At 36.3% G+C, this 14,374-nt stretch overlaps 1 protein-coding gene across 10 annotated transcripts in view; it reads left to right on the forward strand.

Annotated features, from left to right (window-relative positions):
* The window catches only part of LOC113661069 (sorbin and SH3 domain-containing protein 1), a 48,541-nt gene extending 36,640 nt beyond the window's left edge, over positions 1 to 11,901 (forward strand). For 5 of the 10 annotated variants that reach the window (XM_047812285.1, XM_047812283.1, XM_047812282.1 and 2 more), the window contains 11 exons: positions 964 to 1,049; positions 1,738 to 1,932; positions 2,081 to 2,127; positions 3,497 to 3,611; positions 3,720 to 3,845; positions 4,426 to 4,620; positions 5,103 to 5,651; positions 6,947 to 7,045; positions 7,511 to 7,695; positions 8,302 to 8,408; positions 8,597 to 11,901. In XM_047812285.1, coding sequence (XP_047668241.1) covers positions 964 to 1,049; positions 1,738 to 1,932; positions 2,081 to 2,127; positions 3,497 to 3,611; positions 3,720 to 3,845; positions 4,426 to 4,620; positions 5,103 to 5,651; positions 6,947 to 7,045; positions 7,511 to 7,695; positions 8,302 to 8,408; positions 8,597 to 8,664 — 1,772 coding nt within the window. In that variant the 3' untranslated portion in view covers positions 8,665 to 11,901. The remainder of the gene's footprint in view (positions 1 to 963; positions 1,050 to 1,737; positions 1,933 to 2,080; positions 2,128 to 3,496; positions 3,612 to 3,719; positions 3,846 to 4,425; positions 4,621 to 5,102; positions 5,652 to 6,946; positions 7,046 to 7,510; positions 7,696 to 8,301; positions 8,409 to 8,596) is intronic. The other 5 variants (XM_047812284.1, XM_047812291.1, XM_047812287.1 and 2 more) reach the window with 4 other exon arrangements.
* Positions 11,902 to 14,374: the final 2,473 nt, after the last annotated feature.

Below are 14,374 nucleotides of genomic sequence, written 5' to 3' on the forward strand. Positions count from 1 at the left end.
TTCTTAAATACAAAGATATTTGTGTAGTTCACTGCTCAGTCTTAACCTCTTGAGACCCGAATGTCCTCATAATGAGGACATAACATTTTCTCACAACTTCATTGTCTATATATATTTATTGTACCAACCTCATATTGTATATGAGGACTGTTAGGTATAATTCTTTTGCGAAACTGCTTCGTTGAAAACACTGATTATATTTATAGTTATCAGCTATGAATTAGGAGAAACAGTCAGTAGAAATTGTAATGTACACAACAGTAGCATACGGGTCTCAGGAGGTTAAAGTAAACCTGAGAACTGGACAGTGGACGGATGCCACTGACACATGGTTCAATTAATACTATTAGTCATGATCGATTGTTATTGGTGGTCTCGCCTGCATACCCATACATCTTTTCCGCTTCATATGGATGAAATGATTGTTAGTTTTCTTTTCATTTATTTTTACTCAGACATTCAATTCCACATGTCACTGTGATCTTTTTGTATTATACATTTGCACCTGATGAATGTAAATGTATGTCGTCTCATTTAAAATTTTTAGTATATTGTATTTTATTCGTTTTCTTGCCTTTTTGGATGTACAATGGCTTTTCATCAAACATTTCCCACTGATATACTTTAACTTTGGGTTTGTACAATATACAGTGTATTGGTTGCAACCCAGTGGTTTCAACTCTGAATGCAGCATGCAGACCATTGTGTCCACATAGTTTAGTGATTCATATACTGTGTGTGCTCTTTCTAACCGCATTAACCATGTCATAGCTTTTTAATGATTAATGATCCTCATTAACATCTTCATTACTGGTGCAGTGATGGTGTTAAGAGTGTGGTGAAATAGTAGCTGAGAGTATTTCCTGATTCTGTCCTCTCTCTTCATGCTGAAGAACACTAAATTCATCCTTTAAGCTTTAGTTATTAAAGGAACAAAGAGTTACTTTGCTTGTTCTCAAACAGACTCCGAATCCTCACAGCCGTTAAGCCAAGGAGATCAAGGAGAAAACCCAGACGAGGTGGCACGCAGACGTTACGGAGACAAAGAGGTACGGCTTCGTTACTTAGCTTGTGCTTCTCTTCCTACGGACATTTAGGTTAATACATAAGATCTGATATTAACTGCTTATCAAGGTACAAAATTTTACTTACTGTTCAGCTTATTTGTTTATCTGTATTCAGATATTTAGCTGCTTAGGGATACTGGTAAAAAGGAATGGCATTAAAAATATCCTGTTCACACATCACTGATTTTGTTGTGTGTGCTTGGAGTAATGTTAAACCTAGATTCACACACACAGTGTTAATTTTCCTTACTTTTTTGTTTCAGAAATATAGCATATACCCAGTTCATACTTACATATTTTTACGTTTAATAGAGAAAGTACATCTGTAAATAAATTGAAAGATAAGAAGAGTAGCTTCAATGCTATCTTCCTCAAATTAGCATTATTAAATGTTTCTTGTAGGCTAACCTCACATCTGTCAAACCAGCCATATACAGTACTAAATAATTCTGCTTAACTGACTGTATAATATTTCAAAAGATATATATTTCTCTTACACTAGCCTCGAGCTAAAAAAGACTAGCATAACTGCTAGTAATGCTACCCTAATGCTGTAAATGTTTCCCTCTGACTAGCAGTATGCTAGATGGACATTTGAACTGGATGTAACATAATTGTTTAGAATTGCATGCAGGTTTTAAACAAAGGCAAATAAATAAATTGTTTTCAGAAAATCCTGGAAGAACAGAGGCGTTTGAAGCGGGAACAAGAGGAGGCGGACATCGCATCACGCCGGCATGCAGGCCTAGTACTCACACATCAGCAGTTTATCACCAATGAGCGCTTTGGAGACTTGCTCACCATCAACGACTCAGAGAAGAGGAAGTCTGGCCCAGAGGTGACTGCCGTCATTAGCACCACGAATGTAGGGCTAAAATTCGTTCCTAATATTGGACAGCAGGATTCTCTGCATAAATTTATGATGTATCACACAGATGATTATTGACTAACTTGATGACGCGCATCATGTTCCAGACTTGACACTTTGTGTGGTTTGTGTGTGTTGTTTACAGAGGACACCTGCCCTGGCCCTGTTTAACTTTAAAGCGGAAACATTAAAGTGAGTATAAATATTAGTTAATGTATGATGTTAGAGCCATTTTGAATTTTGTATCAATGAGTAAGAAATACAACACAAAAATTGTGACACCGTGTTGATTATGTTCCAGTAACTGCACATCCTGGAGAGTATTAATCCACTTATACCACAGCAAATTGTCAACGTTTGCATTTTTATTAATTAACAAAAACGCATACTTTTCATTTGTTTATAGTTAATTATCAGCAGATGTACATTTACAGCACTTGGCAGACTCCCTTATCCAGAGCGACTTACATTCCATCTCATTTTATACAACTGAGCAATTGATTGGGGGATATTTCCTCCGGGTACTCCCCCGGTCCAAAGACATGCATGGTAGGTTGATTGGCATCTCTGGAAAATTGTCCGTAGTCCATAGTGTGTGATTGCGTGAGTGAATGAGAGTGTGTGTGTGTGTGTGTGTGTGTGTGTGTGTGCCCTGCGATGGGTTGGCACTCCGTCCAGGGTGTATCCTGCCTTGATGCCCGATGACGCCTGGGATAGGCACAGGCTCCCCGTGACCCGAGGTAGTTCAGATAAGCGGTAGAAAATGAGTGAGAGTGAGTGAGAGCAATTGATGATTAAGGGGCCATGCTCAGGTGCCCAGCAGTGGCAGCTCAGTGGATCTGAGATTTGAACTCCCAATCCTCCGATCAGAAGACCAACACCTTATCCACTAAATCTACCACATCCCCGATCATCATATTAATGTAAAACTCAACGTTGTGGAATATGACAGTAAATGCTTGACAGCTCCTCTTTTGGGGGAATATATCCCATAATATATATGTATTATACTCCATAATATGAGAAAATTGTAGCTCAGCACTTTTTCTTCTAAACAGGAGGTTGTAAGTTCAAATTTTATGACTACCAAGCCTACCCTGTTATGTTCCTGATCAACTGCTTGGGTATATAAATATTAATATATTAATATATTAATATAATCACTCGGAATAAGGGACAAGTTCTGTAAATGTAAGACAAAATATCCAATAAAAATCCCCTCACACAAAACATATCAGCCACATTTGCAATTCATGTGATGTATACCCCATACAAGTAGGTATATAAAATGTTACAATAGATTTAATCATGTATTAGAAGTACATGTATTCTTGTAAACAATACTGTCTTACTTACTGTTAGAGCAAATGCTATACAGGTTTAATCAACACTTTATGAGCAGTCAGAATCAACCATTCAGTAGGACTGTTGTATAATGAATTGTCAACAGCACATAATAAAATTAGATATAAAAAAATGTACACAATGTGCATGAACAATGTTACAAAGTTAGAAAGAGTTTGTGCTGACTACCTAACCGGACTTCACCTCTCATTGTCAGGGAGCTGCCATTTCAAAAAGGAGACATTGTGTACATCTTTCGGCAGGTGGACCAAAACTGGTATGAAGGAGAGCATCATGGTAGAGTCGGCATTTTCCCACGTAACTATGTCGAGGTACGCGCAGACAATTCGCCAGAGCTTTAAAATATTTCCCTTGAATAAAATGAACCTCTGGTTGGATTACATGGTTATACTCATGTTATGCTTACCACTTCTCTTCAGCTACTGCCCCCGACAGAAAAAGCCCAGCCCAAAAAGAGTGCTCCAGTTCAAGTGCTGGAGTACGGAGAGGCCGTTGCACGCTTCAATTTCACTGGAGACACAGCTGTCGAGATGTCGTTCAGAAAGGTTACATATAAAACATATATTACATATTTTACTGTACACAGATTATGTCAGTTCTTTCAGTATAGGTTTATGTTATATCTGTGTGGATCGAAACAGAAGGCCCCAGGCATTGTGCAATTTTGTTTTGTACATATATCTTATAGGGTTACACAATTTTGACTTTACGTCGTATAATCCGATTATATTGCTACACACTGTGAATGGGAAATGCCTGGAAATAAAGTGTAAACAAAGTTCTGAAGGAATACCATGATATTATACATCACTCTGCATTATTTTGGACAAAACGATTTAGTGAAAAAGATTTAAATCAATAACAATTGTTGTTTGTCAGAGAGCTGTTTTGCACTTCGCTGACTGCGTATCGATCAATCATTCAAGATCGATACTGCAATTATGATTTGTCATAATTTGAAATTAATAAAAATTTATTTCATTTATCATGCAGCTGTTTCGTCTTGATATCATAGAAATGTATATATTACAAAAGCTGAATGAAAGCTGAGGATGTCTTGTGTCTTATCTCTGCTGTGACTATATACTGATCATTTATTTTTTATTTTTGTTAACTACACTACAGGGAGAGCGGATAACACTCATTCGGAGGGTGGATGAAAACTGGTACGAAGGAAAGATTTCAGGCACCAACAGACAAGGCATCTTCCCAGTTACTTACGTGGAGGTGCACAAAAAGCCTCGTGTTAAGAATGGAGTGGACTTCCCCGATCCTCCCCTTAGCCAATCACCACATCGCAGCACAAATGCATCTCCACAGGTGAGTGCCATCTACAGGCCTTCTCACACCACCTTAAATGCTACTCTAATAAACTGCTTTCTTTTGTGGGCAGAGCTATGGCGTGCCAATGTTTCCTCATTTTCCAAATATCATATATTCATGTACCGATTATTAATATTGATATAATTTATTTACAAATATATGTTAAATAGGAATGCGGACAGGAAATTTACTAAAATTACCTTTTGGTTCATATTTTCAAAAAGCAAACAGAAAACAACAACGAGTATATTCTAAATGTCACATTAAATTGTTTAAGAAGGAAGGAATTAATTGTGTTTTATGTTGGAATTTTTTTTTTATCTTAAAAAAAAAAGGGAAATTTTGACATATACCAAACAAAGAGTCATACACACCTTCTTTCTTTCCCTTTTTTTTAATCCTTACTTTCCTTGTTAAATTCCTTACGCTCTTTTGCCTCTGTACTTTCTCCCCTTTTACCCCACTTCCTTACCTCAAAGCCGGTGCGTGCCCGTCTCAGCACCTCCCCTCTCCCACTGCCACGCTCACCACGCCGCTCTGTGTCTCCTGAGGTCCATGCTATATCTAATGAGTGGATCTCCCTCACAGTAGGGGGTGTGAGCTCTAGCCCACCAGCTGCCCCAACTCCTCCTCTGCCTCCTCTGCCCAGCACTGCCTATCGTCTAGGTGAATATTTGCCCCCATCACACTCTGCCAGCCCTGTGCCCCCCATCACTGGAAGCCCATACTACATCTCACCGATGGCCTCGCCATCATGCTCCCCTCTGCCCCCTCCGTATCCACCCCGGCCCAACTCTGCCACTCCGTTCCTCACCTTCACCCCACCTCAGGGGGAGGACTTCCTCCTTTTCCCTCCTTCACCACGTCTGTCGCGTAGTCTGAGTCCGTGTGGTGGTGCCGGCATGGAAGGATGGCTGGGTGGAGCAGGAAGGCTGGACTCAGAGCTGCAGGAGGGTGAAGGGGGAGAGCTGGACAGGGTTGGCAGCTCCCGCAAGGCGCCATGCAGCTGGAGAAATAGTCCAGCAGAGGTATCTCCTGCATGGTGTGCAGTGATTATTCCAAGTGCAACCTGTTGCTAAAACCTGTTATCACTAGTGTCAGCTTTACACCTAACAACTCAATTAAAGGAGCAATGCCAGGGCTTGCTGGTTATCTGGTGAGAGTATGTGTACACGTTTGAGGCACCTTATGGATACACGTTTGTGAACGGAATGGCTGCATGGAGACTTTTCAGTGTTTTAACATGAATTTAAAGAAGACTGATAGGTTGTTAAAACTTGTGGCCAAACTTTGCATGCCAAAGTTTAATCATGCAGTGTGCATTGTTTTTTTTTTTTTTTGCACATTTTTGTAACACGTTACTTTAAACCTGTGCCATAAGACTGACATAATCATATCATAATGTGTCATGGATCTTGTCCTGTGAGGAGGTTTCTATGATAGTTTACATTCAGGCATTTAAGAAAGTCTATTCACGTCTATTATCTACAGTACAACTGTCATAAGGGTTACTGTTACTGCCATTATTAACGTCCATTATCTTATTGTACTCGGATGCCTCTAAAGTAAATAACAGATCATAATTATGTAACACTTTAGACTAGGACTAAAATGAGAGAATGGGTGAGACGCATTTAAGCTGAAAGAAATAGTTAATAGTTTATAGTGTGTTTACAATGATGAACAAATAACAGAGACATAATGGCTTTTAAGATCAGTAATTAGTATGACAGCACCTATTAAAAAAACGCTAACTAATATTATTGCCCTTTCTGTTATGGGGATCTCAGATATATACAAATCCTCTGCTTTTTTAGTGTTGTGTTAATAATGGAGAAGAAAATAGAAAAGGCTTTTTTTTTTTTTTTTTACTTTTTTCATTAGTTTGTGTTTTGTTTTTATAAGATATTCCATCATTTTTATTGGATGACAGACAAAACATACCATGACACTTCTATGACAAGGTTATGTGTTTCTTTATCAGCAAATACATGTTTTATTTCCAAAGGCTGAAGTATGTGTGCACGCTGATACTACAGTGATCTCCTCCACTTTCCTACTGTCTGGAGTGCCTGAGGGTGAAGTGTGAAATGCTGCTGTTCTCATATTTGTAACTGCAGCAAGAAATTTGGTGGATGTTACTGACTCATTCTTTTCCACAACACTCGAAGCTGTTGTGAGACACAGAACATAAAGCACTTGAAGAATGAATGAAATCTGAGCTATACTTAGTCAAAAGTAACATTTATGATGAATTGTGATGAAAACTGGAGCCTTATAGAGCCTAATGGTTGGTCCAGTAATGTTTTTGTGTTCTTAATAGCCTTTAAAGAATGACGGAGATTACCATGGCAGATCCTCGAGAAGTCCAGTCATGCTATTTGACATCCAGGACAACAACATGAACGCCAACTCATTTACGGTATATCTCACAAAAATATTCCAAACACAGCAAATAGGGTCGTTGATGATTTAAATGAACGCATTTGTTGGTTAATAAATAGTAATATTTAATCTAAAAACTAATAAAATTCAGTCTCATATCGTTTTTTTTTCTTTCTATATCTATATTTTCTAATCTTTAAAACTCATTCTTATACCGCATGACAGAAGTGTCTAATCTGTCGTCTATAATTCAAATTTTTCCTTCTGACCATGTGCACTCACTCTGTTATCTTACTCTTCCATGCATCTTTCCTGGATTTTCTCCCCACGCCCGGGTTTCCTGGTTTTAACGGACAACCCTTTTTTCCCCCACTTTTGTTACTCACCGGTCTTCCATTCCTACCTTCTCTAACCCGCTCGTCCTTTCCACCATCTGACTTGACTGACACTTCCTCTTCCTTTGTGGATCCTCCACCTGTTAACCCCCCTCCTCCTCTGATAGGAGGCAGTGTGTAATGAGATCATGAATATTGCAGAGACCTCGGTGAGGTACTGCAGCACTTTGTCCCGCCCTTTAGACTCCGCTCACAGATTGATGCCCCACCTCAGTAAACGCTCTCTCATCATTTCCCAGCAACCCCAGTCCCAAAGCAGCAGCCCTGAACCTGGACGCCTGAGCTGCGGCATGTGAGTATCACCGATGTTGATGTCAGTGTGTGTGCGCATGTGTGTATGCGTTTTTGTGTGAGTGTACAGTATATATACTATTATTTGGATGGGATATGATTTCTGTGATCTAGATCTGTAGACTAGACTATATAAATTAGCCTATAAATGATCTGTGAATAATTTTGTTTCTTTAATAAGTGTTAAAGTGTTAAGTGTTTATTAAGTGCATCCATTGTACCAACTTTCATATAACGCTACAGTATGTGTAGGCATTTGAATATACTGCTGTAATGGTGTGTAATGTGTTACTCTTGGTCTACAGTGGTAATTTAATGGGAGGTGGTGTTCCTAAGCGCTGCTGATGGCTGATCTGATACCATGAAAAATGGCCCAGTTGTGTGGCATGATCATATATAACAAAAATAATCTAAACTTCAGTAATCTGATAGGAACCATTACATCAGTTCCCATGTCATAAAAACCATTAGAGATTTTTCCAGCTAACTACCAGTAAAAAAAAAAAAGTATAGAAATAGACATTATACAGACATTATAACCCAAAGCCTTGGTGTGTGTGTGTGTGTGTGTGTGTGTGTGTGTGTTTGTTTTTATGTGTGTGTGCAGATTCCAGGCTTTGTACAGCTATGTGCCACAGAATGACGACGAGCTCGAGCTGCACGAAGGAGACCTTGTGAACGTCATGGAGAAATGCGATGACGGCTGGTTTGTCGGTATGTCAGTAGTCACAGTACTGGATATATTACTGAACTAGGCCTCCTTCCTATATTACACAGTTACAGCATTACTATGTTAGTCTGCAGAGGCCCTGCAGCACAGCAACACACTGCCCTGTTACTGATCACATGACTGGGACTTATATATATGCACTGTGTGTGTGTGTGTGTGTGTGTGTGTGTAGGTACATCTAAGAGGACAAAACAGTTTGGCACCTTCCCAGGGAACTACGTGAAGGCCATTAACTTGTAATATGTGAAAATGTCTGATTTGTATGTAGAGACTCTAACACTATGTTAATAACACCCGTGTGGGTGGAACACTGATGAGCTAAAGTGTATGATTTATTTTCTCCTTTGTTTCTGTCAGTATTGTATCTTGCCCAGGTGAATGTCCAGGTATGTGATCGGTAAGGTCTGTAGCATGTCAGCAAGAATTTTGTAGTAAAACTACAAGTATCAGCTTGTCAGCTTGCACAGTTTCATATAGTATACATTACTTATATTTTATTTTGATTTCTATTTAAATGTTCATGTCCATACTGTTTTTTTTTTGGTACTGAATCACATACCTGACATTAACACAGCAAAAACTCTAAAGTAGACGAAACAGACTAGCAGCAGTATTGTAAAGATCAGAATGTAGTTAATGGCACTTAAAGGAGGGTATCAGTGTTGAAGGTTGAACGAGTGGACAAAGGTCAGAAAAAAAGGATATGTAAACTTTGTGCAAAACAAAAAATAGTTTCAGACATCCTGTGTGTATTTTGAGAGCATTATAAATGGTCTGGTTGAGTTCCTGTTGTGATGTGAACCACCACATGGACTGAGGAATGAATCATGAGGTTTTGGGGATCTTGCTTTTATTTAAGACAGAATATCTGCTGTTAACAGTAATAGGAAAGAAATTATTCGTTTTAAACCTGTTTCAGAAAACAGATGGGTGTCTGATGAGGTCTACATTTTTGTTGACAATCCTAGTTTTTTCCCGTTTCTTTAAAGATCAGGAGTAACCAGGATCATAACTGCTCATCTTTTGTTTTAGACAAATGCAAAAAAAAAAAAAAAAAAGGACCTTACTTTGATTGTCTCTCATGTTTCACACACTGGCAGTACTAATCCTTCACGTAACTGAAACAAATCTGTTACTAGACAGAAGAATTGTCAGCATTTTCGTAAGTGACTAAGTCATGTTTAGTGAGAAATAATATTTTGCTTTCAATTTGGTGTCAAACGTTCAACAGATAAATTTAAACTATTTAACAAAATACTTACACAGTTAATATATATATAAAATATATATAAAATATATAAGGTGTGGACAAGCCGCTTATATAAAGCTTTTCTCCATTTTGATACTATTTTTGAATAATAATGAAAAAAAAAATAACAATGAAACAATGTGGAATTACCCCATGAACAAAAAAAGTATATATATATATATATATATATATATATATATATATATATATATATATATATATATATATATAAAGCTTTATGAGAACAATCAAAACTGTTTTATATTTAAAGTTCTTAAAAAATATTTCTGTTGACTTCTGGCATCGTCTCAGACGGCTTCACGATAAAACAACAAACAAACAAACAAACAAACAAAAAATTAATATTATTTATCTGGAAAAAAAATAGTTTTAAGTAAAACCTACTAATTCAGAAGTAAATGATTACACTGACATGAAATAAATTACAATTATTTACATTAGTCATAGAAACAAATTTGATCTATAATCCCTTATGAAAATATCTTTAATACTATTAAAGATAAAAAAAAATAATTTAACCCGTCCAAACTTATGATTAGTAGTGTTATTCATTGGCTTTTGTCCTACAGCAGTGTTTGTAGGGTCAAACAAGCGGCAGGAAAAAGCGCTGCAGAAAGAATGAAGTAGAAGAAAGAATGTTTTTCATCCCTACGTCTGAGCGGGGGAAAAGAAAAAAGAAAAAGAAAAACAAAACTAGACCTCAGAAGGTAAAGGCTTGCTGAGTATTAAAATATAGTAATACAGAACAAGGAATAAATGAATATTTTAAGAATATAGATGCTATTTTAGGTATAAGGCAGTATAAGGTGATGTAAATAGAGGTCATTTTTTCATTCTTCGTGTAATATTCAAACTATTCTTGAAATTCTTATTTTCCTAACCCGAATGAAACTGGTCCTCCTAAGAGCACATATGATCACTTGGATATGTTGCTGTACTACACAGGCTTGTGGGATAAATCCAAATCTATTTTTTGTCATTAGAAAGCTTGGAGCTTTTGAAGTACAGCATTCGTTAACATGGGTTTACAGAACTTTAATCCTGACGTGACCACAAAAGTGTTGATCTGTACGAGATGTTCTGTCGTACCTCCGTCCTTCCTATCTTGAAGTGCCATTTATACGAGTAAGCTACATTAGGAGACTTTTTTTTATCTATATACTAAACATCAAGCTGTTTGATAGTTTAGTTTCTTCTGCTGTAGCAGCATTTCAGTGTGGTGTAGACTGAATAGAGGAAAAAGTAACGATCGCTTAATAGACCTGATGTGAAGAACATGCCATGCTTGAGTTTCTACACAGTGTTGCACTTCTGACAGCCATGAAGTATTTTGGCTCGTGAACTAACGTCTCCTGTACATTGCGTTCTATATAATGCCACAGGAGGTCATGTGTGGAGTGTTTCACAGGTTTAACTGTTCTTTTAACACATCCACATTCAGTATTTATCATATTTTACGTTAATAACACTGTGTATATCATTGTCTGGCTCATTGGTTTTAACCGTATCTCACTTTATCCAACCTGATTAGAGTCATATAGGATTTTAAATTCATCACAGCTTTACTTTATTCCATCCCACTTTATGATAGACAAACTAAAAGAATATAGTGTCTTGAGAATCCTGAGACGAGAGAATCGTACTTGTAAATATTGTATAATATAAAAAGAATAAAATGTTTGAAGTCACAACAGCCTTTAGGAATATAGTTTATATAACAGGAAGAGTTTTAGGAAAGCACAGCGAGTTGCTTTTGGTGGATATGAATGAATGACAGATTTCTAACACTGTGTTAGGATCCAGATGCCTTTTGTCTCACAGCTTTGTTAACCGTGCCTCGTTTTTTGTGTTTATTATTATTATTATTATTACTATTATTATTATTATTATTATTATTAATAATAATACTTTTGCCTTGATACATTGAGAAGGGAATCCATGTTACTTTGTAGGAGATGCTTGACCACAAGTGTGTTACGGGAGACAATTACCAAGATCCTGACTGCAATCACTGGACATTTTCATAGAGTGTGACATAATAATGCCTGTAGTGATCTTCCACATGCAGAGGCTCATATTGCAGTTAGATGTTGTTTTCCTTTATTTGCGGTGCAGTTACAGATACAGATAGAATGTTGGATTTAAACACGCTATTTACTGCTGTGATTTCATTATTATGCAATATTTAATAAAATGTATTAAAGCTCTTGACTGCTCGGATTTTCTCATTGACTTTTAAAGAGTTCTTTGCTCTGTCACTACACTAGAGGCATAGAGGCTTTATCTTTCATTTCACACACTTTCACATTGATATTGATATTAATAGATGTGTCGAATGTCTGTATTTTTTTTTAAAATATTTTTCTTAAATATAATATCTTCGAGCATCCGTACTGTCACTGATTCTCAGACATGTTTATTCTATTTTTTTTAAAACTATTGTTTACAAAAAAATCCAACACCACCATCACCTTCTGCTGCAGTAGTGACTGAACCCAAGGCACCGTCTGTTTCTTTTAAACCTGTTAAATAAATAAATATCAAACAAATTAACAAAACAAAACAAAAAATCTAAATGTTAGGACTAGAGACCCCCAGGGTTCCGCAAAGCAGAGTTTGCTATTTATTTATTTGTTTGTTTGTTTATTAATAATTTGAGTGCTAGAATCGCTAGAAGCACACTATTTTCAGAATTATTATATTTATTATTGAGTCCTTATAATTAGGATCATTTTTTGTATTGTATTGTATTGTGTTTAATTTGAACCACTTGTAACTCAAATATGAATTACAAACAAACAAACAGAAATAGGCCTATAAAGGGAATTTCAATAAACGAACCCGAAACGTTTTGTGAACATTTTATTAATGAACCTGTCATTATTATATAGTAAACAAATCTTTATTGCTGGACTGTTTGTACAGATTCTTGGACTTCTTGAGAGCATAAAATATGTCCAAAATCTGAATTGAGATGAATCTACAAATACAGTAAAGGTAAACTAATTTGGATTTCCTTTGAAAGATTAGTCATAAAAGCATAAAACCAAAGCATATGAGACTTGCACTAAATATATATATTTATACTTTGTGTGCCTAATTTTCAAGCATATATATATTAAGGTAGATCCCCCCCCCCCCCAATTCACCTGCTGTACATTTTGCAGTGCAGCATTAATTCCACAAGGTGGCAGCAAAGATCTGAATATCAACCTTGACTTGTCACAAACAAACCAGCATTTCACTAAAAAAAAAAAAACATTGGAAGAGTTGTCATTATGGTTTATAGCGGTATCAAACTTTCACACATCACTTTTTACAATCAAATAACTTCTTAATAAATGCGAAGTAAGATTATCACATAATTTCTTTGTTTAAATGTAGTTTATGATTTATTTTGCATAGTGGGACCATTACATTTAAGTTTTTTACTGCCATTGAATTGAAAACATGGTTATACAGTACTTTGGAGATTATGGGATAATTTTTATTCTCACAGAACTCATATCCTGTTATACTGACTCATATTTGTTGCAGGAGTTTGATAAAAAATTTTTTTATCATGCTTCATCTATAACCCATCAAAAATGTCTGACAAATATCTCACACAGTAGACTGGAAAAAGTGTAGTCTGGAGAAAGAATAAAAATCATTCATTTATGAGAAATAAATCTAAAAATTCCATGAAAATGATCACACTCAAAGTCTGCATTACAGAACATTTAATGTGTAGACATTTTTAACATTTTACAGATCACACCTAAGAAAATAAAAGGCACCTATAATGCTGCAGGACCATCTGGTTCTCCCACTCAAGAGAAAAATAAAAGCCACTCAGGAGAAAATTGCATAAAAGTAAATTGCTTTTAAACTATTTTCTGGAAATTCAAACACACAATTCTTTTTTTTTTAAATACAGATTGTTCCTCCTCATGCTCTCTTGAGACGCGTCTGATTTCATCAGTCATTATTCAAATATGCATTTCTCTTTTTTTAAGAAAGGGATGGAACCAAAAAGTGCAGCTAATGACTCAGCTAACTTTGATTTCCTTTATACTGAAGTTCAATACGATAAGCCTATTAAATGTGAACTACTGTAGAAGACCTTCGGTGCCAGATTTTATTATGAGCCACTCTTTTTTTTAATGATGTTACTAATTGGATCTTGAGTCATCATTACTGGTGCTATCAATTATTTATTCTATATAAATGAGTCTGAAGTAAAGTGAGTTTGAAAGTGTATCTAAATCACATTCAGATGCAAATGGAGTAGTAGATCATGTAATATAATAGTGAGATTAACCATTAAAGCTGGACAGGTCCAAGAAAAAGTTGAATGTGAAGCACAATGAAATTTCAACATACTTTAATGGCTTAACGGTTTTATAACACAGAGCTCATAACAATTGCTAATTTAGGATCATGATATTGTAAGTTTTTTTAATTAAAAACAATGAATCCCTGTTCCTGAAGAGAAAAATATTAAATATAGAGGTTATAATATAATATAGTAATATTGAACAGTGATACATTAAATACTATGAACTGTATGATTATATAAAAATAACTGTGTAGCGCTCCTACTAATGGTGGCAGGAAGCCTGGAGTCTCACACACACACACACACACACACACACACACTCTCACACGCACACACTCTCACACGCACACACACACACA

The sequence above is a fragment of the Tachysurus fulvidraco genome, chromosome 4 (assembly GCF_022655615.1).
Source record: "Tachysurus fulvidraco isolate hzauxx_2018 chromosome 4, HZAU_PFXX_2.0, whole genome shotgun sequence".
NCBI lineage: Eukaryota > Metazoa > Chordata > Actinopteri > Siluriformes > Bagridae > Tachysurus > Tachysurus fulvidraco.